The 24,958-nt window shown below is 37.6% G+C and overlaps 3 protein-coding genes across 3 annotated transcripts; 1 reads left to right on the top strand and 2 right to left on the bottom strand.

Annotated features, from left to right (window-relative positions):
- Nucleotides 1–72: 72 nt before the first annotated feature.
- On the bottom strand, nt 73–10,271 carry dqx1 (DEAQ box RNA-dependent ATPase 1). Its single transcript, XM_060862517.1, has 12 exons — nt 9,980–10,271; nt 8,121–8,439; nt 7,824–8,017; nt 7,153–7,540; nt 4,923–5,201; nt 3,615–3,714; nt 3,216–3,374; nt 2,173–2,364; nt 1,895–2,020; nt 1,498–1,688; nt 1,213–1,403; nt 73–1,078 (listed from the first exon to the last, which is right to left on the bottom strand). Exons 2-12 carry the CDS (start codon nt 8,397–8,399, stop codon nt 883–885), a joined length of 2,295 nt encoding a protein of 764 aa, XP_060718500.1. The 5' UTR covers nt 8,400–8,439; nt 9,980–10,271; the 3' UTR covers nt 73–882.
- A 2,876-nt stretch (nt 10,272–13,147) lies between these two features.
- Nucleotides 13,148–15,123, top strand: oxt (oxytocin). The gene is made up of 3 exons (XM_060863251.1): nt 13,148–13,272; nt 14,044–14,248; nt 14,766–15,123. Exons 1-3 carry the CDS (start codon nt 13,150–13,152, stop codon nt 14,891–14,893), a joined length of 456 nt encoding a protein of 151 aa, XP_060719234.1. The 5' UTR covers nt 13,148–13,149; the 3' UTR covers nt 14,894–15,123.
- Nucleotides 15,124–16,283: 1,160 nt separating this feature from the next.
- Nucleotides 16,284–23,085, bottom strand: thnsl2 (threonine synthase-like 2). Its single transcript, XM_060863265.1, has 9 exons — nt 22,929–23,085; nt 22,215–22,456; nt 21,934–22,128; nt 21,176–21,328; nt 20,494–20,730; nt 18,972–19,120; nt 18,773–18,898; nt 17,506–17,660; nt 16,284–17,307 (listed from the first exon to the last, which is right to left on the bottom strand). Exons 2-9 carry the CDS (start codon nt 22,435–22,437, stop codon nt 17,091–17,093), a joined length of 1,455 nt encoding a protein of 484 aa, XP_060719248.1. The 5' UTR covers nt 22,438–22,456; nt 22,929–23,085; the 3' UTR covers nt 16,284–17,090.
- Between the last annotated feature and the right edge of the window lie 1,873 nt (nt 23,086–24,958).

Below are 24,958 nucleotides of genomic sequence, written 5' to 3' on the forward strand. Positions count from 1 at the left end.
AGAAATTTTATTACAGAGCCCAAAAAAAGTCCTACATCTCAGTTCATGAATAGATTTGTAAACAAGATGGTATAGAGGGAAAAAAAAAACAGCTTTGTTTATTCAAGCCTATAGGATAATTATTTAGACAATAATGTGATGCTGAGTCTAACTAAAATTTCCTTAAACTTTGATTGCAAAGACAAAATACAGGTTTCTGTTGTGCTCTATTAGTGTTATGAGAGAAAAAAAGTATTTACATGAGTAATTTACACACACAACCTTTTTAAATTAATAGAAGTAGCCAAAAGTTTGTTCAGAAAACCTCAGAATTTAAATTAATAGAAGTAGCCAAAAGTTTGTTCAGAAAAACAAAAAACAAAGACTAAATAGTAGAAAACACATCGTACAAGCAAAATAAGGGTTTGTGAAAACAACCCTGAGAAAAATCCAGAGATCAATTTCAAGTCTGTTCTCGAGGCTCATATAACCCTGAATTATTATTCTACTTAAAACACTATATACATCCATGAAAAGAGAGCAAGGGATGGACTTGAGTTTCTTCTATTCACAACAGACAACCGAGTTCAAAACATGCAGCCTGGATTAAAATATCTCAGTAAATGATGTCTGAAGTTAGAAAAATGCTAAATATTACAAGTTCTAATTGTATGAAGTCTGGACATCATGCTCATTATTGCTTAACATTTTTCCAGTATTTAAATGTCTGTCTATATTCTGTTGTTTTTCCTGCGTAAGCAGGATCCTAACGGCATCGTATGAGCTTGTCGGTACTAAAGCGAGCACATTATAGCAAAAACTAAGTAAAACTGAATTTTTCCAGATTCTGTGCTGTGAAAACTGTTCATTTATAATAAGATAATGGGAAATTCAGGAAGTGCCTCACTGAAGCACACACATCTCTGTACTGTACTGGTCTCGATGTTCTCCTGATTGCTGTCCGTGTGCTTCGTCTTCACCGTCTTCGTTCTCTTGTTCTTCTGGCGGAAAAACACACTGTCTGATCTCCATTAATAAGTCCCTGCCTTCGCTGGGAGGAAGATTCTCCAAATAGTACTGAGGGGCTACTTCCACCAACCTGTAGGGGGAACAGTTATAGTTGCAGTTAGTGGAGGGGAAACACTAAACTGTGCAGGGTTCTCCAGGACCAGGGATGGAAACCTGTGCATTAACAAAAGAGGCACTGACAAAGCAGGTTATGAGCAGACTCACATGTGTGGATGAACTTCAGAGACGATGCGGATGCAGTTGTCGTGTGAGATCGTGAAGTCATGATAGAGGACCCAGCTGGGAGGATTGGGACGTGGCCGGCGGCTCAGGTATGAAGAGAAAGGGTGCAGGTGAGCCACATGCCGGTGAGTCAGCAGTAAATAGTTCCCTGCCCCGTCTACATCGTGAGCAACCTGATGAAGAATGAAGAGAATGTAGTACAAAGCTTTGTTGCTAATGGATATAATAGCACTTCAGTGTTATTAGAAAAAATTTTATTCATGCTACCTTAAGGAAGAACCCAGAGATGAGCGCCCGCTTTATATTGGTAGTGTTGTCTTGGCAGCCGAAGGCAGGCGGAGAAACGGGCAATTCAATTCGCTGCATCACCTCGAGGAGCTCCGCCCTTATAGCCACAGCCAATCGCAATGCAGAGGCGTTCAGGAAGTTAGTGTTGCACCAGGCTTCGTCCTCGTTGTCTATTACATGAGACAAAAAATAACGAGCTGTTTAAATTTGGCTTATAACTCAAAACTACACTTTCCTGAAGGTCCTTCCAAGGTCCTCCAAGCTGCAACTGCTGGGCCCCTGAGCAAGGCCTTTACCCTCAATTGCTCAGTTTTATAAAATAAGATATACAATTTAGCATTTACTGAAGACCTGCTGACGTTTTGCCATGACTCACGCTGTACGTAGGCATTGTAGATGTTAATGAGGGTCAGATGGTCTCCGTCTGGGTGCAAAAGGGGGCGTCTATGAGTTAATGCTGCTTCTTCTTTATTGGGTGGAGGAATCGCAAAGCATGAAGGAGCTGTGAAGAAAAGAAAAAAAAACCTTAAAAATGTTTCTTTTCTTTTCAGACTTTGTTTCTTCTGTGGTATCCAATGCAACAAAGTCTGGAGGAGATCAAAAGCAAGTTCTAAATGATAATTATGCATGTATTAGGGTAGACATGTTCCTCACCGGTTAGCATTGCAGCGATGGTCAGAATTTCACTAACGCAGTCAAACTCGCAGGCTGCGATAAGGGCTCTGGCCAGCGGTGGTTCCAGAGGGAGCTCAGACATGATGATGCCCACCTCTGATAGGTTCCCGTCATCATCCAGAGCAGCAAGGTAATCCAAGTCCTCAAGAGCCTGCATCAGAGCTTCTGGAGCTGCAGATACACAGATCGTAAGTACTATTTATCTTCTAGTTGTTTTTTTCCTCTACAACAGCTGCCCTGTTTTAGCAAAACAAAATAGAATGATGGTAATCGAAGTAACAGATCTCTAGGGTTTATTACCCAGTAATAAAAGCTGAGTGAAAAGGTGACAAGAATAAAATGGCATGTTCATGGACACTGGTGTGCAAAGTGTGTGGGTAAGAACAAAATGATAATAAATAAAATAACTGCAAGAGTGAGTGGGATTGGTCGAACATTCGCGCCTTAGAAAAGTGTGATCAACCTTCTCATAGCCTTCTGTCTCATTTATTTGCCAGTAATAATTTAATTTGTTCTTCAATCCAGTGACGATATTTTCCCTCAAAAAGCTTAGTGTTGTTCAAACGTTGGTTTCCTCATCAGACTGATAGAAACCAGTACATAAATGTGTGTACACTGTGAAATGCACTTAACTGTTAAATAATGACTCTGGAGTTCACAGTCCTGGCTTTCACATGATCTCAAACAGATCTCAACTCACCTGGAGCTGATTTTTGGAGTGAACCAACACTATCATCATCATCATCATCATCATCAATCAAAATGCCAAGAGAAGGAACATCTCTTGGAAGAATGGTGTTCGTGTTTACACTAGAATCTACACTCGCAGACATCATGTTAACGGAGACTCTGAGGTTGAGCTCGGCTCTACCGCCGTTGCTATAGCAACATAATCAAAATAAAAGCACGAGATATACAAAATATATACAACATCTATCACGTACAAACCCGTAAAGGGATTTATTACTTAGTTATTAGATCTACTGGATACAAGACAGATAAAAACAGTGTAGTGATGAGACCTGGCCGGTCCAGGAACTTGCACTGGCCCATATCGGCGATATCCAGTCTTTTAAGAAACAGGACCAGGTGGCTGAGATTCGCCTCGGCTACTCCAGGACACCGAGCTTCAGGCATTCCCTCCTCATACAGGGATTGGGGGTACAGACGAAAACACGCTCCTAAAACAAGAGAGTAAACTCTTAGCACTTAGCTCTGTGGTTTTCACATCTGTCTTTCTCACAACTTCCCTTCCTGCCCTGTACATTACTTTACTTAGCAAATAAATTATGCTGACTTCAGTGCAACTTCAGTTAGAGCAGTGCATTCCAGGCTTAGCCTAGCACTGGGCAAGGCAATAATGTATAGTAGTTAATCATTAGTAGCATTCTGACTATGGTAAGATAATAAGAGCGCCTCACCCGGCAGCGAGCTGTTCACTTTCTGAGCGCGGCCGTCTGCCTGGTGCTTGCTGATCGGCCGCTGAACCTGGGAGTCAGCTCGAATCTGTGGACTGTACACCTGTATTTGCAACAAGAGCAAGTTCGGAATAAAATTAGAACCAAAATAGTTTTACTTATTATTGATACTTTAAGGGGGAAGTTCTTTTTTTTTTTAAATAATAGAAGGAGAACATTTTTGTTAAAGCAAAGGGAAGAACCGAAAAATTCAAAATTTTTATTTTGAGAAAAAAAAAAAAAAAAAAAAAAAATATTTTTAGAAAAAAAAAGTTTTATTCGTGTGCAAAATATCACTCAAAATGTGAATTACAGTTTACTATTCTTGAATGAAAAAATATGAAAAAAGATATTTTCAGAGCCGATCGGCCCTATATGCTCACTACGCAAGTTGCGTAGGGCCCCGCAAATTACGCAAGGCCCCGCCTCCCCCTGCCTCATTTTACAGCACGTGTTAATGTGTAGATGACAATATGAAGCGGAGCTATCCATCTGGCCATAAAAAGAGAAAAAAGAAACAAAATGAGAGTGAAATGCAAGAACAGGAATCAGGTAAACTTGTGTTCTCTTCAGGTTTGATGTCAGCAAGAGCAAATAACAGTAAAGTAAAGTTGATGTGATTCTGTCTCTAGTCTCTATCTGACTAGATAAATTAGCTGTGCAGTGCTGCCGGTGCATCTCTTTGCCTGTCTGTCACACAACAATTTATTGCGTGAACATTCGCGTGAATAAACGCCCAAGGGCAACGGTGTTTATAAACGGAAGCTCGATAACCGCGCCGCACGTGAACATGCGTTCATATGCGCGTGCAATCGTGCACGAAATGACACGCGTGCTTTCCAGCAGCAACATCTGTGTGGGGACCAGTACAAAAAGTAGCGTGATAGCACTCCTAAATGACAATGTTTATAGTCTCTCAATATATATATTTTCTGCTTATTTAAGATAATGTTAATATTCACTTTAAATTCAATTGCTAATATTCAACTCAAAATTCTATTTAAAATATTCCATTCAATAAAGATTTGTTTATACCTCAATCAATTCTGTATTGTTTTACTCTTTGACCGAGAGATGGAGCAAACTTTTTTTAAAAGGAGGGAGGTTTGTAGTGGGAGCAGTGGGGTGTCAAGTGTGAATGTGTGGCAAATGGTTTACATGGCTCACGGGTCAGCTAGGAGGGCCCCTTAGCAGAATTTTGCTTAGGGCCCCAGGGAGGTCAGGATCGGCTCTGGATATTTTACAATTGAGTTCCTATTCGTAAAAACTTACAGTTTTCAGTTCAACTCCTGTATCGATGACGTAACGAATGTTAGGCAAAGAGAACGAGGCTTCTCCCAGAGCGTCTGAAAGTACCACCCTGCGTCTTATACACGGCCCGGATTTCTTTTCTTCTTTTGTTTCGGCTTGGCTGTCATCACCGTCTGCTGTGTAAACGTGCCGAGCGTCTGCGCCGAGGCCTGTGTGGAGCGGCACGACCCGTAAGGCGCCCAGCTGTGGGCTCAGAGCTACACACTCCTTCTCCAACAGAGTCGCACAATCACCGATTTCCTGCGGATAGTAGAATAAAATAAAGAAAGAAATATATGAGGTCAGCAGATAGCGTGATTCCACTTGCTGTGTCTAACGTGAAGGAGCCTCTGATTATAAGAAGTGTTGACAATTTGAACTTCGTCTGCATCTTCATTCTCAGTGATTTAATGAACAGCTAAATCTGCTAGATTCATTCACTTACAGCAGGTTTGTACAGAATAGTTTCTCAAAAAACATGACAAGATAATAGTCTGGTCACATTAGACACACACAGACACACACAGACACACACAGACACACACACACAGACACACACACACACACACACACACACGATCCGTCAATGTCTTTGTCCTGATGGCTGTATGTTTACTCTACATTAGTATTTGCTTACACAGTTGTACCTTATATTTACAACACATGCATGATGTCTAACAGAAACACACACGGACAAACCACCTGTCACGTTCATTAGAACAATAAAGACCACATCATGTAAGGCAGATAAATAAAAACCGATTGAGTTGCTCTTTGTATTTACAGCAACTCACTCTGTGTAATTCTTGGAATATCTAGAATGAGGAAATGAGCTGTGCTGTGAAAATATTGACAAAAGGAGTAGTCGTACATCTGTATGTGTGTGTGTGTGTGTCACATGCACTGGTGCTGTAATGATTCCTTGAGCATGTTGTACAGATATTGCTCTGATAAAAACAGATCTTTTAGAAATACCCAGAAACTCAACCAAGCTTTTCAATTCACGTAAGCGATCTCGGTGTCCGTCACCTGATCCATACGGCAGATGGAAAGAGAAAGAGTGTGTACGGCTGTAGGAGAGATAGATGTACGAACTGCAATAAATAAGTAATAACAAGAAGACCTGACTGAGGAAATGATTCGCAAATGTTATCCGATCACGTGAGCCAACACGGATCTAACCAAAAAAAGTAACATGCATTAAATTACTTCACTAAATTTCTTTAAGATTTTGTCACTGAGAGGATTATGGGATAGTAATTAAATCCCCAAAACATTTTTTGCCTTTTTATCAAAGCAGACAATGAACATAAGGGTGTAAAATGTAATCCAAGCACATATAACTGAGATACATTTCAGAACAGAGATAATGAGCAGAGTTTTTTTTTTTTACTCACAATGACACACTTCGAGCTCTGAGCCCTGCTTCGCCAAAGCACTGTAACGTTAAGATCATCTTATCTGGGGGAGAGACCTGATCTCCGGGCATTTTCACACAGAACAACTTTAAGGTTTATACAAATTGGGGTGAAAAGTAAATCCTCAAATAAACACTCTTCATAAAGGTGGTGAGCAGAAAAGCATCAGAACACACAATACACTGAAACTTGTGGCAGATGGACTGTGGCAGGAGAAGGGTTACACTCGTGTCAGCCAAGAACAGGAATCTTGTGTTTTTTCTCCTTTCATTTCACTGGCGCATTTTACTTCGCTCTAGACACATATGAACACAGAAACTGTACTCAGATCCAAGCACCAAAAACGACTGATCTTAGACCAGTTTTGCCTGTTGCATCAATGATTCCTGCTCACACTTATAAATTGCAATTACTACAGCTAGAAAGAAAACCACAATAATCTTGGAGAGCTTCTGTATATCCATTTTGATGGATACGAGTGAGACCCTGGAATATATATATATATACAGTTACTCACATTTAAAGGTGGGGTCCCCGTTGTTTGAGAAATGCTTCAGAAAACTGCGTTGGGCCACCAAACAAAACAAAAACAAAACTAACTTGTAGCTATTGAGCAGAAAGGGGAGCGTCTAGGGGCGTGTCGGTTTTAACATTGACATGGAGGATAAAAACAAAGAATAAAGCGAAGAAAGGCTTACGATAAGGCTAGAAGTAGGACCCGTGTTAATATAGGATCAGCTTTAAAAGGTGTTTCTTTAAAAGGTGACTGGTGAGTGTACGGGTCTATATATTACCTGTGCACTGGGCAGGAAAACTAGTATATCTCCTTCCTCTCCTCGTCGGTGAAGATCCAGCACCATGTGGCATGCGGCCGTGGCCGGGTCTCTGCCAGCCGTTTGATCTCTGTATAGCGTTTCTGAAGCAGTCCGATCCAACGCAGGAGGAACTTTGAGATGAGGTACTTCTTCGCCCAAGAAATCTGCGACGATATCGGCCACAGGGGGCGTAGCAAGAACCACCACACGAAGCTCTGTACGCTGCCGGCACACATCACGCAGCAGGCCCAGGAGCACGTCGCTGGCTACTGTGCGCTCCTGCACCTCGTCCACCACCAGCACGCCGTAGCGCCGCAACAGGGGGTCTGACATCATCTCCTCCAGCAGCAGTGCATCTGTGACAAATCTGAGCAACAAAAGATAGTAAAAAAAAAAAAAAAAAAGCAGTGTCAAGAAATAGAATTTAACAATGTGCATAAACAGCTTAGTAGAGTAAATAATGAAGCTTAATAAACAGCAGCTGGCTAGTTACTGATTACACACTGATAATTTACCAAATATGTTATGTGCATGGTGTGTATGTATGCATATCTGTGTGTGTGAGAAATAAAGATAGAGAAGACACACACACACACACAGAGAGAGAGAGAGAGAGAGAGAGAGAGAAAGAGAGAGAGGTCTTAGCTTACCGTAGTAAAGTGTCTGATGTGCAGCCGTCATCATGAGGGACCCTGTAACCAACTTCAAGGCCCAGACTCAGGTCCATTTCATCAGCTACATGAATGGCCAAGCTGCATGCTGCTGCTGAGTACGGCTGACAGCAGCAAACCAGACCCTGAGTAAACTGCAGAGAGAGCGCGTACTCCACACACCACTGAGGGACCTACACACACACACACAAAGCCACTGCTTAATGTACTTATGAGTGTTTCTAGTGCAATTACTGAAGTTAATAAGACCTAGTGGATTTCATCAGAGCTCCTTACTTGTGTGCTCTTGCCCATGCCAGCCTCTCCACTCAACACCACCATGCTGTGTGTCTCCAGCAGCTCCAGCAAGTTGTACTTCACTCCCCAGATGGGCAGAGTCCGCCGTTCCTCCAGTAGGGAGTAATAACGTGATGAGAAGGGTAATCCATCATAAGGGTTCACTTCCAGGTCACCCAACTCATCGTCCTCACCCTCTTTCCCATCCTCCAGCTCCCCAGACAGAAGTGAGCTCACTGAGAGGTTGTCGAGTGCTCGGACGTCTTCGGCGGACGCCATTGCAACGCAAAAGGAGAAGATTTACACCTGACTAAACTACCTGTAGAGTAGAGGAAAATATTTCTTATCATACAGATTTATCTTACAAATTATACAAATTCTTTTTTCGGTAAGCTTTAAAACGCTCTGATTTACTGACATCACAAGTCATCAGTTAAGACTGTTAGTAGTGTAAACCATAATAAAAACAACAATTATTCATGCTTCCCTGTCTAAATGACTTAAATGTTTTTATCAAATAGTTGATGATCAAATAGGGACTTCCAAAACAGTTCAAACACGATATTAAAATGATTTAGTCTAGATGTTTAGAAATCTATCTTTCACCCATCTATAGTAAGCACTTTATCCTAGTCAGGATTGTTATGGGTCTGGAGCTTAATCCAGGAATACACACCTTGTGCGGTACCACTCCACCACACACAGCAAAATTTTGAGTTCACAATCCACTACTGTCTCAATTTAGGGCCATGAGAGGAAGCCAGAAAAAAAAACAAGCTGTCCTTATAACATTTTAATTTATGCTTGTATTCATCAACGTGTAAATTTTTATATTTTGTTTCACAATTTCAGCTAAAATAAAGAATGATTCTTGATCATGGTGTCTAAAACATACGCTTTTCTAGAACAGAGTGTGACGTGTTTTTTTTTTGTCTTCAGCAGTTGTGCCTCTTTGCTATTCTGCACATTTTAGGAATGCCAGCATATGCCTTGTGGCTACTTGCGCAATTGTATTTCACTCAGTCCCATTCTCTCTACTCCAGGTTTTGCATGCACATACAAATACATTGACACACACACACACTTCTGGAGAACAGGACAAGCTACAGTATCAGCAAAACTGTCTTTCGGGGTCTGTTATTCACCCGAGCAGCGTGTTCGACTACCAGACTGATGATGCTTTGGTCATTAACAATTGGCAAGAATATAATCTAAAATTAAACCATCGTCTGAGATTCGTGATGTAGGACGCGTGTGTAAAAATACAACTGCAAAAATAAATAAATAAATAGATAGATAGATAGATAGATAGATAGATAGATAGATAGATAGAAAGAAAGAAATGGTGCAAACCTTCAGAAACAAATGCACAATTTCTAGGCTGATTTCTAACAAGTCACCCTGCTAAATATTTACATCATGACCCAAATAAGTATCAAGACTCATGGGACAAATCAGGTTAAATAAAATGGGAGCTAATGCACTGCACTTAGAAGCAATATATTATATTACATTACATCAGCAAAAAAAAACAAACTATTTTAATAAGAGAGTTTACCAAATGCACAAATTAGACAGCCTCAATGACCAAATGACACCCGTTTAGCTACAAGTAAACACACCATAAATAATAGCGTGAACTTACACGACAGACACTAGAATTTATATCCCATTATATATTAATGGCTAGAATTATTTGTTGTCTTTATTAACATTTAGAAAAATCCCTTATTATGATTCTTAAAGTACAGGTTCAGTGCTGATCAAGACAACATCCTAGTGACACTCAATGACACTCTTTAATTCAAGCGTATTTTATCTTTATTAAGACTAAAATAACACAAATAATGTCACTTTACCTGAGAGACATATCAGAACCCCAGAGGAACAGAAATCTGGGCTACAGAACACCAAGCTGCCTGCATTAGCTGCCTGTGTTTAGCTGCTGTGTTGTTATTGCTCTGTCATTATCGACACGACGTCTTACAAACAGCTACACTTTAACAACAGTAAATATACACACATATATCGTCAGCGATATAATATCCAAAGCTATGAAGTGCGTTATCTATTATCTTTGCGTGTTGACGTTGCTCATTAGCCGCCCTGCGTTACAGAAACACCGCCATCTTTGCTTCCGCTCACCGTGAACAGGTGGAGGCGGGGCTTCGACATAAGGGGCGGGGCTAATAACTCACGTTAAATATATTTAGTTTATATAGTATATCGAATATAATAAGTTGCTTATTGGCACTCATGAAGTAAACCTAACATATAGCAACAATGTTTATACACACACACACACACACACACACACACACACACACATATATATATATGAGGTAAACATTACATATAACAAAAATATGTAATTGTTAATATATATATAAAGTATATAGCAACATATAGCAACAATGTATATATATATATATTGTATATTACATATATATATAACGTTTACTTCATATATATATATGAAGTAAACATTACATATAACAATGTTAAATTGTTAAAAATTATATATATATTACCTTTATCTCTGTGCACAAAACAGCAATAATGATATAAAATAGTATTTAATTAGCCAAACAAGAAATGATATACCAACATATATAATCTATTCGCGTTATGACAACTAACATTTAATATATTCAGTTTATATAGTATATAGAATATAATAGGTTACTTATTGGCACTCATGAAGTAAACCTAACAAATAGGTTCAAGATCACTTGGTCTTAACTATCCCTTTTACGCCGATGACACTCAGATCTATATACATTCAAAACCAGACGTCAATATGCCTGTGTCTTTTCTTTCTCAATGTTTTACTGAGATTATGAAATGGATGTCTGAAAATTTTCTTTGTCTGAACAGTGACAAGACTGAAGTGATGCATATTGGTTCACCTCATCAGTTGCGTAAAGCAGAGGCCGTAACCTTAGGTGTGGATGGCTCTGCTTTACAATTCCAAACTAAACTAAAAAATTTGGGGGTGATATTTGATGCCAATTTAACATTTGACTATCATGTTCGTTGTCAAGCGTTGTCAAGCGCTTTGAGATGCTACTTTTAAAGGCACTATACAAAATAAAAGTTTATTATTATTATTATTATTATTATTATTATTATTATTATTATTATTATAAATAGCAACAATGTTTTTATATATAAATGATAATGAACGTTTTGAAATCTTGCAATGATAAAAGTCTTTTTTTTTTTACAATTCTGATATTATACAAGATATAAGATATCAAGGAGATGAAAAAAATAATCTTTTTGGCAAATGAAAAAAGTTTGAATGGTTTGCTGTAAACATTCATGATGCTCTCCTGCTTTAATCAGTCTATAGCAAACAGTTTTGGACACATCTTTAATGTTTTTTTTTTTTTTTATCAGGGTTTCTTTTTGCATGTCTTACAGCCTTTTAACCAACTGACAAAGTCTCATTGTCAGCTGTTTCATTGTTAAGTGTCCACTGTAGCTTCAGATTCCTGTTCTTTTGCTTTCATAGCTCCAACGTATTGGATGTAATGTGCAGTTTAAGATGTTTTCCTTTCCACTTCAGTTGTAAATGTGTTACAGTAGCTTTCCTGTCTGCCTGCCATTCTCGATCTGATCTTTTTTGCACTGCTCTTTAGAAAAATAAAGTCTGTCTGTACTATTCAAACCATGCCACAGTCAAAAGTTTGATGGCGTCTGTGGAAAAACAGATGTCACTTGATTTACATCTGGGGTTTGAAATTGCAATAAAGACAGTGGAAATTCCATGAAGTCTTGAATAACCAGTGTCTCTGTAATTATATTAATTCATGAGATGTATTCACTATTACACCCTAATTATTGATACATTATTAAAAAACAGGAGGAGTATGACACTCGTTGACCTAAAGGTAATCTGTTCTGAAAATGTATTCAACAATTTGCATTCATCTTCTGCTTTAAGTCATTAATATCATGTATTTTGGGACTGTGTTAATCTGGATATGAGACATGAATAAAGGTAACACTTAATGATCCTGACCTACTTTGGCTAAGATAGACTATCGCTGATCTCAAAATATTCTAGGCAGACATTCGTGTAAAAAGTTGAAGTGTGTCTAAGAACGTGCTCACAGTTTCACACTGTTCAAGTTGGTGGTTATTCACAGCTAACAAAGAGTTCTCAAAAGAGGAAAAGACAATGTTATAAGCTACATACAGTACAAGATGTATTTAGAATACAAGAATACAAAATGTATTGTGGTGTGTATTAATGTCTTAATATATAAATGACATCTAGATGATTTTACCATTACAATTATTTTTCCCACTTTTTTAATTTGGGAATATTGTACTTACTCTGTAATTATAATATAAAAATATTAATATAAAGCTCTTTCATAACAGAATGTGGAATATTATTACTTTATAATGAGCTTAAGTGTGTTTTTGTGTTAGTTAAACAAATCCTCATTCTGTTTAGTAATAATAATAAGATTATTTTAGAGAGGATTTGTACAAAATGACCTGCTCACTTACCCAGTATGTTTTGTTATTAAATTCTATACAAAAAAGCAAAGGCCATTTTAAAAATTCTTCTGAATATCTTATTCTGTAATCATATGCACCATCATGGCCTGAGCACTGATGACTCACATCCTTGTTACTGGACCACTAAGTGACCAGAGTTCTGCCCTAATCAGGTCACACAATTAATATTTGGCCAATTAGGATTATTTGAGTGTAATAGGCAGTGATGTGTTAATATCACGTCGTAAAATGGACCTTAAGGCTATATAAAGGAAATTCTTAAGGCTTACAGAAGAACATCAGCTACTGAAGCTACTGAAGCGTGCTGTGTCTTTTCTGAACATCAAACTTGACAAAGTAAGTATGCGAATTTTTAGTGCTTTTTCGTATTAAAGCTAATGATCATAGTTTATATAATTAGTTTGACTTCATCTCTGATTGAAGAAATAAAATGTGTGATTTATTTCAGCATCTTTGTTAATATCTTTTCCAATGTTTTGTATGTCTAACAGAGATGTCTGGAGCACCACTTTCAGTCTTCTGCGTGCTGGGTCTGCTATCTATATGCACTGCCTGCTACATCTCTAACTGCCCCATCGGTGGCAAAAGAGCAGTACAGGACGTCCCAACTCGACAGGTTTCTGCCTTTCCGATATTTTCATTGCTAAATGTAAACCATAACCATAATGGTAGAAAGTTTATTTCAGAATGAAATAATTCAGCAATCAAACATGATGAAGTGTGCAGTTATATGGAAATAATCCGTGATGAGGTCATGTGATGCCACTTTTTTCAGTTCATTATAGAACGACAAGTTCTATAGTACATTTATTACTATAGAATATTAAAAAGAAAATTTGTTTCTTGTTAAAAAAATATTGAGTTTATATTAGTATAAAAATAGTATATATAGTATAAAAATATAGAATATATAAAGAATATATTATATATATATATATATATATATATATATATATATATATATATATATATATATATATATATATATATATATATATATTGTGTGTGTGTGTGTGTGTGTGTAATAAATAAAATGAAAATAAATACATTTTGGGAAAAGGTTAGTAACAGACTTTCCACAATGTTATTTTCTTTATAAACAGATTTTTTCTTTTTTGACAAAATGTTTCCTGATATTCAGAATGTTTTTCCTTTTATAACCTGTTTTTCCTTTTATGACCTCTGGCTTCTTGCCAAGTACAGTATAATTTTGTAGAAGTAATGTCTTAGTGAACAAAGTCTCTTGCTAAAAGTGCTATACAAATAAAACAAAACAAAAAATCTACTGAACCTAGCTAATAAAAAAATTAAATAAACCATATATCAAAATTAGAATGGTTGTTTAATACAAATAGTTATTTTAACATGTAATTTTGTCTGTGCTCAGTGTATGGGGTGCGGTCCTGGAGATAAGGGCCGATGCTTTGGTCCCAATATCTGCTGCGGAGAGGAAATAGGCTGCATGGTTGGCACTCTGGAGACCATGCGCTGCTTGGAGGAAGACTACCTGCCCTCTCCGTGTGAGACTGGAGGAAAACCCTGTGGCTCTGTGACAGGACGCTGCGCTGCACCAGGAGTCTGCTGTGACTCAGGTTAACTGCTGTCAGCTGGCTCAGATAAATGAATTATGTTTACTTGGATTAAGAAACTTCAAAATTTCTTTCAAAAATTGTTTCAAAAAATCTTATTTACAAATGTAATAAATCTCAAATTTAATATGAAAAAATATCAATTTTACATACAATATGTGTTCTATTTCTTTTTATAGTAAAAATTTTTTACAATATATATTTAAAGATTTATTTTACAATACAAAACATTTTTTTAAAAATATGATTCAATTTAGCTAACAATTTTAATAAGGCTAGATTTCAGCTGGCTGGAATTTTAGATTTTTATTTTTTTGCAAAATACAAGGCTGAGAAATTTTCAATAACAAACATTTTTAGTTACAGAAACATCTCAGAAGTATATGATCATCTTTATGTTACAAGCTGCTCTTCTTAGAACTAAATATATTGCTAAAATGCCTGAAACTGGTTAGATCTTCTTTATGACAGTTGAACTGAAACTCTGTATCTGAGTCGATATATTTGCTGTGTGATACAGAGAGCTGCACCACCGATCCGTCGTGTCTGGAAGGAGAAGGAGACGTGTCCGCTCACATTCTACCTTCCAGTGGCAAAGACCTGCTTCTGAAGCTTCTTCACTGGACAAACTACAGGACTTACCAGTGAGACATGCGTTCAGGGATCACATCATCGTAGGAGAAGCAAAACACCAGCCGAACCATCTGATGACCTTTGTACACAGTTTGTAATGTCAGATGTCGATCTAGAACGTTATCAGATATGAATATTGGTCTTTTATGTCAACGATTGTAATCGATTGTGCTTTTCTGCAGCAATTAAAGTCACTTTATCTGGTGCTTTAACACTTTAACAAGACTTTGTGTGTCCATGTGCTTCACAGCCACATATGTATATCATAAAGGAAAGAAAAATTGAAAATCAGCAAGTTTAAGGCTTTATTTCAGTAGTAACTTGGTCCTATCTTAGTCCAACAGGTCAAGTGTATTGCACGGGCTCCATAAAGTTTTAAGGTCACTGACACACACACACACACACACACACACACAGAAGCACAGGAGAGATTTCAAGCTTTCCTGAAAGCAAATAAACAATAAGTAAGTGAAACCATGTAGAATATTGTGTATAATATAAAGTCTTTAATCAGGAACAAAATTAAAGCAAAACATACAGGGTGAAAAAAAATTACGCAATTACTGCAAAAAAATTATATTTAAAGAGTTTCTGCAACAGTCCCACCTTTTTACTACCTTTTCAATTCAGTTGGTACGTTTTTTTGTTTTTTTTTATACATTCACATGAACATGAAGAGGAATCCAACACAAAGCCCTTGATTTACTAAAACTCAAATACATCCCATGAACAGTGTGTGCAATTATTTGAACAAATGCATAAATGTCAGAGACTCCTGGGTGAGAATACTGTAACTGAAAAGCCCATCGGTTTTGTAATGAACGCGGACGCAGGATAAAAGGGACCCAGATGCAGGATAGACAAAACACAAACGGGGTTTAATAACTAAATGACACAAAACATAACACAAACTAACAACAAGACAAAACAACAGTAGATTCCGCACTGCACCAGGCAACGCGGCTTAACTAAATACTACTAACAATCAAGACACGTGAGGGACAGGTGTGCAGACAGGGAGGAGCAGACGAAGACAGGGCAGACATGTCACAGAGAACGTAAACAACAGGCACATGGCCAGAGTCCAGGCTGAGTCCTGACAGGTTTAAAATACGATACGAATGTAATATGAAAGCATGCAGAAATGGCTGTGAGTTCAGTTAAATGATAGAAATGTAAAGAATCCATATTCACAACATGAACACTGTTGGATCATGAGTCTTGACGTGACTTGGTTGCAGTAAAACACAGCGTTGGTGATTAATTAAAGCTTCCAAGATAACGATAAGGTAATTTTCACTTTTTTTTAATTCAAGTTTTTTTTATACATGCAAAGCTATTAGTATAACGTTAAAGACAACTGAAACAGAAATGAAAAAAAATTAGAATATCAAGGAAACATTAATTGTCTTCCACCAAATTTTATTCAAACATTGAAAGTTTCATAAATTTTAGATTTATTATACAATTTCTAAAAGTCAAAAATCCAGTATCCGAAAATATTAGAATATTTCATAAAAATATATATCGACTACGCTTTGATACAGCAGTCATCTTTATGGAGGGATTCAGTGAGTGACTTCTGGACAACCATCAAGTCAGCAGTCTTCCTCGTGATAGTGGTAGTGTGTACAGAGTGTCTACGTGAGAGACGTGGTATTTATACTGCATAAAAAAGAGACTCGCTAAAAAAGTGGAAATGAAATATTCTTATGTTTGGGCTACCCTTTTTCAATGTTTTTGAGCTGCAGGCCACAATTATTAAAAATAAAATCAAAATAATGCTTGGAACATTTTAGTTAACATGTAATGAGAATTGCGGTTCAAGTCCGAGCACTGCCAAGCTGCCACTGTTGGGCTCTTGACCCTACAGGGGCGCTGTATCATAGCTGCCCCTGCACTCTGACACCAACCTTCTCAGTTGGGATATGTGAAGAAAAGAATTCCACTGTACTCTAATGTATATGTCGCAATAATAAAGGTTTCCATGCTCCCCATTTCATTTCATTTCATTTCATTTCATTTAACTTTTTCTTAGATGCACTTCTGTATTTACTAATTTATTGTGTCATTTTCACATTTTTTAATCAAGTTTGAGTAGGTTTTTATACACAGAAATCTTTACTGAATCCAGGCCCAACTGTAGATTATTTGAGTATATGAGAGCAAATGCTGGGATTTGATCCCACAACCCTCCAGACCCTAAACCTAGTTATAACGTATAAAACAGCGCTCCTTGTTGTCGTGCAGAGCCGATAGCCTCGATGTGCTCTCTTAATGCTCTTTCCCAATTCTCGCTTTTCTCTAGATGTTTATAGCGAGTCTTCTTTGTCTCCAGCTGCTTTACTACGTCAGGGAGGTCGATGGTCAGGCCTGCTTTCTGTACCGCTTCAAGAAACTTGGCTGGAGAGGCTGTCGCAATGCAGCATCTAGATAAGAATGTGGAGCATGGTTAGTTTGGAACACAGCCTGTGGATTGTACAGGCTTTGTGTTTGACTTTGGTGTGAGGTGTTTGCCTCCACTGATAAGGAATTAATTTAGGGAAATACAGGTGTGTGTGTGTTTGTGTGGGAGTGTTTGTGTGGGAGTGTGTGTGTGTGTGTGTGTGTGAGTGTGTGTGGAAGACCTATTCTCTCCATGCCGGACAGGATGGTGGAAGTGATGCCAGACTCCCACAGCTGTATGAGGACACACCAAATACTGATTTTCCTCCCAGCATCTCTTTATGACCTCCAATATCCCCTCATCAGACACAGAACCTGAACGCATGACTGAACACAACTACATCAACAAACAGAGAATATATCAGAGAACATAAAATATATATATATATATACATACATACATAATATTAAAATACATAGTTGTTAATATTAAAATAATCACCTCGAAGCACCTACAGCTTTGTAGACATGTTCATAATTATTTAAGAAATGTAATATTCAGCTATTTGAATAACAAAGTCAACTGTAATAGAAAAGCAGATCTACTTTTTTAGTGCCTATTCGATAGCAAAAAAGCACCTGGTTTAACAATATAAGTTTAGCCTAACATCAACTAAAATGCTAGCACATCTGGCTTACACATAATAAAAAATTTGTCCAAATGTTGGCTGACTTCATCACAAACTTTACAACTGTTTATAATCACATTACATAACCTAATGTCAGCTCACAGCATTTGCTAGCAACCTTTACATAATGTAACAGTTAGTCTAATGTTAGCTAGCTTGTTTGACCATTGTTATAATTGATTTTATTTGGCTTATACGATATAATAGTACTGCTATATAGTACAGCTAACATGCTAAGAACCTTGACTACTGCTTTACATGGTATAATATTTAGCCCAATATAGTGAATTTGGCTGTTGTTTTACCTCATATAATAACTAGCCTTAATGTTAACTAGCTTGACTAGCATACCTGGCTACTGATGTGATTTAATCTGGAGAGATCTGGCTTGCAATATGAATGATGACAAGAACAATATGGATTTTTGCACCATAAAACACTCAAGAAAGATTTTTTCCTACAATTAAAGTTAGCATTTTATTTTGAAACTGCAGTAGAACATCAGTGCATTGTAAGATGCCCAAGTAGACTTTTTTCTACATTCAAATGGGTAAATCAGAAAGCTATAATGTACTTGTATAGAATTTCCAAATTTTTTTTAAAAATTGAAAAAAAAAAAAAGAAATTATGAACAGAAGAAATGTAAATGTCTGTCAATTGTAAAGCCCAGACTTACATTACATAATATTGTAGTTAATCTAGCTAACTTATTAGCAAACTTGTATATATTATTCAGTGATCCTGAAGCTTGTGTCCAGAAAAGAAGGTCAAGATTGTTAAAGAGTTTCTGCACATAAAAAAGCAATATAACACCACAGACCTTTTTGTGGAGTGTTTCAGGTAGAGCGAGTGTGTGAGTGTCCTGAAACTGCTCCATCATCCTCTTTACTAAAGCGCCATCCTTCCCAGATAACAGCCAGAACACACGCTCCATGTTATAAGGATCCTACAAACAGATCAGGATCACACGTGCACTCTCGGGATAAGGTCAGCTTTTTTAAAGGAAAAATGTAAAGCACCTGAATGTCGATGGCTGGAGCTAGAGTTTGCTTGACGCTGTCGGCCATAGAGAAATCTCCACTCTGAACTGCACGTTGCACAATGTTGTTAGAGTTCACCATGGCCACGAGGTGCAGAGGAACCCCCATGTGCTTGACGATGCATCCAGCTACAATCCAACACACACACATGCGAAGATACATGCAGATATAAGCAGACAAGTACACACACATACGCACACACACACAGAGAAGTGCATGAATAAACTGAATGTATTTTAACAATTACATGCAATTCAAACAGGGCCTACTATTACGTTATGTCTAGCTTTAATTGAGTGATTTAGAGGTATTGTCAAGCCAAACCTCAGCATCTAAATGACCCACATACTATTGTTGAGATTCTATTGAGCCCATGTTGATCCAAGAGCTACAAAGCCAGCGGAAAAATGAACAGGAATACCTAAGAATAGGAAGAATGAATGCATCCACAACACAAACAGCAGCGCTACCGTTTCACCCGCCTGTATAATAAAGAACCATCCTCTGACCTATTTAAAATCTTCACCAGATGAGACTAGTTTTTTTTCCTTTCCAAAAAAAAAAGGCCATATACATTAAGTGACCACTTTAATAGGAACACCCACACACCGAAGTTTTCAACAGTTTTCAACAGCCCACTTTTAGTGAGTCTCAAATCCTTTTTCTTAGCTGAAATTGTGCACCATTGCTGTCATAAACCATCTGTCGTGGTCATTTGATTCTTTCTATCTTAAAAAATTAGAGCAAATAAACCTTTATTAAATAGGCTCCGCCTTTTAATGACAAAGTCACATACTGTATAATCATACCTATCATTTCCTGATTCATGTATTGTTTCTGAAATGAGAAAAAATGCTGCTAGTATAAAGCAACCCTCTGCTGACTAGATGTGGGTATGACCAAGCTTAGAAAAGTTGAAGTTTATGCAAATACAGAGACTATTGATGAGTATGAAGACGGCAAAGTGTACGTGATTCGTAGAAAAGACCATACACTGTTTCTCTTTCATCTTGTATAATATGATACAGATACGCATGATAAATTTTATACACAAACATAAAATCTCCCTCCGTGATGTGTCGTATTAACGACTTATTAAACATTATTACTATGGCAACCAGTGTTAGAAACGCCTACTGGTGACTCAGTATAGTACAGTGACTGGTTACTTTGTAAACAGGAGAGCATCGAATCATGTTCAAATCAAGTGTTTGCAAGGCAACATACACGTATCCGTCACTGTTATACGTGGCTCATAAGCACTGCTCTGATTTCCCCAAATATATTTTATTCCATCTTGTCTAATTGATTTCAGGGTTAGTAACTGTATAATTGGTAACCTAATAATACATGCCGGCCTTGATTTGCTTCCTCATAAGATATCTGACTTCAGAGACATCACAGTGGAAGCCTTCATATTCCCACACACACCTCTTGTTTGACTGTTATAATAATTCAGTATACAATTCCAGAGGCTTAATGCCAGTTGGACTGTCTGTACCTGTGATATTTCCTGCCCCTCCTGTGGGAACCACTACCTCCACAGGGGGTAGTGTGTCTCCGTCTGTATCCTGAACTCCACTCAGTTGCAGGTAGGCGTATATAAAATGAGCGAGCTGCACCAGAATGCGTGACCAGTTCACTGAGTTCAGGCTCATCAGACCGTAGCGATTCACCAGGTCCCGATCGGCAAACAGCTTCCTCAAAGGCACGTCGATTTCATCCGAACTTCCGTCCGCTTTAAGTGCAGCACAAAGAGAGGTGTATAAAAGGAATGAGAGAATAATGGATGAGACTATAGACAAAAAAGCTTGGGTATGGTCACGACAACTGGTGAGTTGGCTGTTATGTGGCCAGGGATTGAAATAACCTTTGGGTTTTCTATTTATACAAAGATCACAAATCAAGTCTTCATTTTACAATTTTACATAAATTAATGTTAAAATAAACTAATCTTTGCTTTGCACTTCTCAGGATTCTCCAGTTTTTTCCCCCCAGATCCCATAAACATGCCTGTAGGTAAACAGGCTGCTTAAATAAAATTGCCCCTTGGCATGATATACATGAATATGTCTGCACATGAGACCTTTCCAAGTACTGAGATCTACCAAAACACTGACCAGGACAAATTTGAGAACATTTTTTACCCAAACAGGACATAAGGGTGAAATTAATTTTCTCACCTGCAAAAACATGGACATTGTCCTCTATATGAGTGGTCATCTGTCTCTCCTGCACCTGAGTGATTCGTCCACATGGGAAAACCACTATTATGTCCACGGCACTAAGATCACACACACTGCTGATGGCTGAGCCTCCGGTGTCCCCAGATGTCCCTGTATTGAAAAAGATGTGTTTCATTCCATTAGTAAGAGGTATATGTCAGCTTTTCTATCATCTTAATTTCAATTCTGTTCTATTTGTATAGCTTTTAACATTAGACATATTCACAAAGCACCTTTACAATAATATATAAATCGATGATATACGTTTTGCATTGATAAATTCATCCATAGCAAGCAAGAGGAGATGGTGGTGAGAAAAAACTCCCTGAGACGATATAAGCAAGAAAACATAAGAGGATCCAGACTCAAAAGGGAATCCATCCACATCTGCGTGACACCGGATACCGTGATTATAAATCATTCCCTTCTATAACCTGTACTATACGGTCAAAAAGTGCAAGTGTATAACCAGAAAATTCATTCTAGTTATAACATGACGTCTATTTTGGTGAAGTTACTGGTTGGTGATGGAGACCTGAGGGTAAAACTGTTGTGAGTGGATTCCAAGTGATGAGGATGGGCATCAGGATGGATCGGGCAGGTCCAGAGAACAGAAGTGGTCATGATTACTAGTAACTCAGGAGTAGTATGTGAAGCTCGAAAAAAGAGAGAGAGAGACAGACAGACAAACAGACAGAATTTTCGATTTTGCTTACCAACAAGGATGATGGCACGTCTGTGGTCCTTACGCAGAAAGTACTCCAGAAAGCGTGTGGTGCAGGTCATGGCCAGATCTTTAAAAGCCAGCGTCTTTCCATGGAACAGTTCCAAGACAGACAGAGAGCCCTTTAATTGCACCAACTGCACCGTACCTGGCACAGAGAACTGGGACAGAGCACTGGATATGAGGTCTGGAATGAAACAAAGAAGGTTTAGAGAAGCTTTAGAGATGCGTTTAGGATAAGGAGGGGAGTAACAGTAGGAGGATTTGAGGTACCTTCTAAATCATGTTTTGGGATGAGCTGCTCAGAGATGAAGAGCGAACACACTTCACACACAAGCTGCTGGTAAGACAGAGAGCACCAGGATCGGAGAGTGGCAGGGGAGATCGAAGGAATTGTCTCGGGCATGAACATGCCCCCATCTGGAGCATAGCCTGAGAAGAGAACATCACGGAAGTCCCAGCCATGAACACCTCCTCGTGTGCTGCAGTACTGCATCTCATCCGTATCTGTCCGGCTAAATAATACAGGAAGAATAAGAGTAGAGTAATCTGTCTAAAAATCAAAAAAAATTATGCTACTTGTAGAGCAATATAATATGTAATATAGCTGCACTGCATTCTGGGACATTGCTTAAATATTCCCGGAAACTGACGAGTGAGAAAAACCTCACTTTTTAGAAAAAAAACATAATTGCACCTGCTCTTGAATTGTCACCCTGTGACGTCATCAAAGCACACAATCTCTAACCTCTATCAGAAATAATAAAGATGCAACTCTAAACACAGCACAAACAATTTCAATCTATAACCACTAATAGATGAGAAGGAAAGAAAACAACAACAACAAAACAAAAACAATGTTAAATTATTTATTGTTGTTGTATTGTTAAAAATCCTGACATTGTTTACCTTGTCTTTTATTTTGTTGCTATGCTCTTAAGCATTGAATCTAATTTGTTATTTCTGTTCAGTGTTTTTCATACTTACAGAAACACCACAGAAGACCTCAGGGACTGTAGATACGTCCAAAAGAGCACTAAATAGTGGATCCCTATTTATTATGGTAGTTTGTAAGGTTAAATGCAGCCTGAATGATAAGGGAATGACAACATAACTCGTGCTACATTCACGTGCAATTAGAATTTCAAGTAATAATTACGAGTACGTCGTGTTCACATGAAACATAGACAACGCCAGGTTTATTAGTTTTTTTTTTAACACCAACAGAAATGAATAAGTTAACTAGTATGCTAGTGAAATGTTAATGCTCTTAAACGTACAACTTGAATAGAATCGAACATGCTTTTAGATTATTAGAGTTTCCCAGTAGAAATTTCGACTTGAAAACTCGTATTTCAGACACTTCTGATAGCACGTGAACGCACCTCTAGGAGCCCTATGTACAGTAGTTATAGTGCTTTATGCATGAAGAGGAAATAAAGTTTACTTTGAACACCAGATCAAAGAGCAAAGTACAGTACCAGGAATAGATGTTCAGAAGTTCATATCTATTTTATTTTATAGAATCTCTTGTTCAGGAATCAAAAACAGTACCTTGGTTTTTACTACATTTACGTTTATATACTGATGTATATTATATGATCTGAAATGAAAATGAATTTAATAATATATTATAATATAATACCTTTTGTTTTGTTGGAGTAGATATTGAGACAGTAAGACCAAATAAAACATTTTCATAAAACAAAAAAGTGGTTTATATATATATATATATATATATATATATATATATATATATATATATATATATATATATATATATATATATATATATATATATAAACATTTTCTTAACCTTTTTACAGGATTGTTTCAGATCTACCTGAAATCTGAATTTCATTGTGATTGTGTTCATTCTGATCAGTTGTGTTTTCATGCATTATGATTAGGCTTATGAACAGGTTATTTGGTTGTATGTAAACATGCTAACTGAGGGGCAATTAAGAGTGTCTTATCTACTTACCAGCGTGTTTTATGGAGACTGAAGAAAACCAGAGAACTCAGGGAAAACTCACATGAACATCAGGCGTCCATTTAAAACACACAGGGAGAAACCAGTGCTTAGGACTGAAGCAGGGACCATGGAGCTGTGGACATGCTTCTGATTGCACCTCCACTTTAGGCTTTTAAGGTGACTTTTATCAAACATACACATACACTGTGTACACAGTAGTACATTTCGATTTAAAATGAAACAGACCGATTTTTTTTAAAAGTACACTTTGTGGGATATAAAATCATCTGTAAAATGTATTCATTTTAAGTTGACGTTAAATTGCACTGTTGCAATGTTTGTTTGTGCTAGTATATCTATATGTATAACTAGTATATCTTTGCAGGATTGAACTTTGAACCTATTTCTTCATTCCATATAGACCTTTAATCTTTAAACATAATCTGGATTATTCATTCTTGCCCTCCATGACCCTATTGTTTTCTGTATTATTCACGTCAATAGGACCGTAAATTCTTTGTTCATCTCATTATGTTGGACATATTTCTGTGTCAGAAGGTTCATTCCACATGTGAAACACTTTCAACAATACACTTTGTTCCAGAAAAAGTTTTCTAGCAATCTAGATGTAGACTTTGATCTCTATGGAGTAAGCCAGTGGTGACAGAGTGAGCCTGAGATAACACGAAGAGAGGAACCAGACTCAGACAGGAACTTATCCTCTTTAGGGTGATTAAATATCATTACAGTTTCGGTATACAGCGTTTATAAGTGTCCAGCTTTGTGGTATTCTCTAATTGCCTGGTATCAGACATTTCTTGTGGAATAAAGACTTTTCACTCATGTCAGAGAAACAGATTCCTATGAACTTCACTCTTACTTAATTGTTTAGCATTTGACTTCATCCCAACGCCTTAATATCTAAATCATTCATGTTCAAACAACGTTCTTCTTGGTCAGGAGATAACATTCAGCCTAAAATTCAGCATCACATGGCATTAGAATGCATCATGAGCTGATTTCCGCTAAATCCACTCATCCT

This window comes from Tachysurus vachellii, chromosome 26 (assembly GCF_030014155.1).
Source record: "Tachysurus vachellii isolate PV-2020 chromosome 26, HZAU_Pvac_v1, whole genome shotgun sequence".
Lineage (NCBI taxonomy): Eukaryota > Metazoa > Chordata > Actinopteri > Siluriformes > Bagridae > Tachysurus > Tachysurus vachellii.